This window comes from Sus scrofa, chromosome 12 (assembly GCF_054392235.1).
Source record: "Sus scrofa isolate SSC_HxYL_T2T_F1_AM1 chromosome 12, Sscrofa_HxYL_maternal_Yorkshire_Landrace_v2.0, whole genome shotgun sequence".
Lineage (NCBI taxonomy): Eukaryota > Metazoa > Chordata > Mammalia > Artiodactyla > Suidae > Sus > Sus scrofa.
Genome location: NC_139394.1, coordinates 38,773,271 through 38,776,632, shown reverse-complemented (window position 1 = coordinate 38,776,632; position 3,362 = coordinate 38,773,271). Strand labels below are relative to the sequence as shown.

The 3,362-nt window shown below is 45.2% G+C and overlaps 1 protein-coding gene across 1 annotated transcript; it reads right to left on the bottom strand.

Moving 5' to 3' along the window:
- Positions 1 to 1,913: 1,913 nt before the first annotated feature.
- LOC100738832 (olfactory receptor 4D1) lies at positions 1,914 to 2,849 on the bottom strand. The gene has a single exon (XM_013981105.3). The coding sequence runs from the start codon at positions 2,847 to 2,849 to the stop codon at positions 1,914 to 1,916; it is 936 nt and encodes a 311-aa protein (XP_013836559.3).
- Positions 2,850 to 3,362: the final 513 nt, after the last annotated feature.

Below are 3,362 nucleotides of genomic sequence, written 5' to 3'. Positions count from 1 at the left end.
CATGGGAAACGTGTTTAATTTAAGCCAATTATGAACCCCTTATTTTTAATGTTTCCTCTAAAACCTTTATAGTGGAAGACATTCCACAAACCCATTTGGGGTTGAGTTAAATTCATATCAGGAACACAGCAGAGCTTCCACGAGAGGTGTCTTAAAGGTATAAATTCTCATCAATATGATGGTGTTCTTTGAGGCTTCTCTTTAGGATGATCGGGTCAATTGTTTTGTCAGAAGATCCATGGATGCCAATTTGGGGAGATGGCCCGGATCGTTTGTCTGGGGCTGTGCAGTATTTCTAAATAAGATCCTTCAGATGTTCTGTAAGGACTTAGAGATTGGAGCTCTGCCTGCGGGTGGGGAAGAGCACTAGGAGTGGGACTTGTCCTCTGGCCTGGATCTGCGCTACAGAGTATCTGCTTCACCTGGGGATTCACTGGTGAAGCCTCCCTTAGCTTATTCGTGTTGCCTGTCAGCCTCTCTAAGCATTTGATTTTATGACCCTGTCCATGACAAACTTTGCTCATGGTCATGATTTCTGACTCAAGCCAGTCACGTCTCTACCATCCTGCTATGAGGGCCTGTACCCCTGTGGCAGACACCGCTGATTGCCATTTCCAATTCCCTTCTTTCTGGCTGAAACAGCCAGCCATGCACTTTCCATTCCCTTTTGCAGACCGGGGTGACCATATGACCCAGTTTCTGGTCAACAAGTCATAGGAGAATTCTGCTTGAATGGTTCTAGGAAAACTTTTCTCCCCCATTAAAAGGGAAAAAGCACATACATGCCTCTCTTCTTCCTTCTTGCTGAATTATTTGAATAGAAATATATGATGACTGGAGCTTTGGCAGCCCTATTGCCATCATGAGGGGAAAGGCAAAGCATTATAGAGCAGCCAACCCAGAGCCCTAAAATGTTGGAATTGCTGATTTAACCAACTCTGTGATTGCCTATCTTCTCATCCTTTTTTTTTTTTTTTTTTTTTTTTTTTTTTTTTGCTTTTTAGGGCCACACTCATGGCATGTGGAGGTTTCCAAGCTAGGGGTCAAATCGGATCTGTAACTGCTGGTCTATACCTCAACCTCAGAAACATAGGATCCAATCTGAATCTGCAACCTACACCACAGCTCATGGCAACGCTGGATCCTTAACCCACTGAGCAAGGCCAGGGATCAAACCTGCATCCTCATGGATGCTAGTCGGATTTGTTAACCATTGAGCCACAACGGGAACTCCTATCCTCTCATCTTTTGAGTGAGATAATTTCCTCATTGTTTAAGCCACTGGAATTTGGTTATGCTACTACTTGCAACCAAAAACATCCTTATGGATATACATTTCAAAGAAGATGCTCCTTGTTTTCTAAAAGCTTCACATCCTCTCTGCATCTGTGTGTCATATGGTGAGCATCATGTTTTAGGAGTTCCGTTGTCATATGAGAGTAAATATAGAAGAGGTGGCCAGGATGGTGGAATCAGGAAACTTGTCACAATGAGAACAACTTAAGGAATACAGATGCTGCAGCTGGAAAAGAGACAAATGGGAGGATGAGAAAAGTATTGTCAGATTTAAAGGACTTTGGTGTGAAAGGGGAAAACAGTGTTCTGACGACACTCAGATCAAACAGGACACTAAGTTCATTTACTCTCCTTTCATCTCCAGAGACCCACCATGAATGGGGAGAAATGTGTGAAATGGGGCAGAAGGTAGAAGAGAAGAGGGGATAAACCCAGAGCTGCCAGGATGGCTTGAAGAGCCCATAACTTGTTTTCTGGATGGGATAGTTGTTGGGAGGGAAGAGGTAACAAAAAAGCTTTTGTATTATCTACTTAACTCTGGATCAACATTATACATTGCCCAAGATTTTTACAAAGCATGCATACCTCAAAGGAGATGGGATCCACTTATTTCAAGATCACTCCCTGTTGCAAAGGACTAGGCGCTTGCCTAATCTCTTCATGGCTGCCTGCATCTCTTGGTTCCTCAGGGTGTAGATCATAGGGTTTAGCATAGGGGTCATGACGGTGTAGCTGATGGACACAGCCTTGTCCATAGGGAAAGAGGTGAAAGGCCGGGCATAGATGTAGATACAGGGAATGAAGATCATAGACACAACAATGATGTGGGTGGTACAAGTGGAAGCTGCCTTCCTCCTCGCCTGCCCCGAGTGGGCCCTCAGCATCACCAGGATGGCGGAGTAGGAGATAAGGAGGAGGAGGAACCAGATGAGGACCAGCATCCCACTGTTGGAGATCATGAGGAACTCCAGGAGGGAGGTGTCTGTGCAGGCGAGTCTCAGCACTTGGGGAATGTCACAGTAGAAGTTGTCTAGAATGTTGGGACCACAGAAAGGCAGCGGGAGCATCAGAACCAGCTGAACAATGGAGTGGAGAAAGCCCCCTACCCAAGCAGCCACCACCAGCCCCACACAGAGCTGAGTGTTCATGATGGTGACATAGTGGAGGGGCCGGGAGATGGCTATGTAGCGATCATAGGCCATCACTGAGAGGAAGAAGACAGTCCCACCTCCCAAGAGGTGGAAGAAGAAGATCTGAGTCATGCAGCTCTGGTAGGATATGGTCTTGGGGTCATGCAAGAAGTCCACCAGCATCTTTGGGGAAGTGACTGTGGAATAGCAGAGGTCTATGACAGCCAGATTTCGGAGCAGAAAATACATGGGTGTGTGGAGATGGGTGTCAAAAGTTATGGTGACCATGATGAGGAGGTTTCCTAATACGGTGGTGGTGTAGACAAACAAGAACACCAGAAACAAGAGGAGCTGGAGCTCCCGAGTCTGTGAGAGTCCCAGGAAGACAAATTCTGATACCCAAGTGAGGTTGCCTGGTTCCATGCTGTCTTCCCCATACACCTAAAGAAAACAGACCACAGACAGAGATGTATGAGGTCACCACTAGCCTTTTTGGTGCACATGGGTTCAAAAATGAGCTGTCCAAGTCCAGAAGATTGATGTCCTTATATGCAGATCATAATACCAGGTGCTGATATAAACAGTCTTATCTTGGAAGGTCACTAGTTGTGTAACCGAAGATGACCTTATGGAATCTTCTCAGAACAGACACCCTCCCTAATGTTCTCCCCTTGCTTCTTGTCTGTAAAAAAACTGTAGCTTCCCAGGCCTTCTGCAAGTTTAAAAGAATAAGTTTAATCAGAGAAGTGAAAAAAAAGGTGGAAAGAAAACAGTCAAGCAAGACAAAATAATACTTTAGTCATAAAGTCAAAGTCTTTTTGTTCCTCATCCAGGTCTATAGATAATATTCTGAGCCATCTCCTTGAGCAGTTTTGCAGATACCCATGCTCCTTTTCTTCTAAGGGGGAGAAATTAACAGCATGCTGCCCACAAGCA

What these genes read in the sequence shown, in the direction of transcription:
- LOC100738832 (XM_013981105.3), bottom strand. Translation starts at nt 2,849, where the DNA reads ATGGAACCAGGCAACCTCACTTGGGTATCAGAATTTGTCTTCCTGGGA.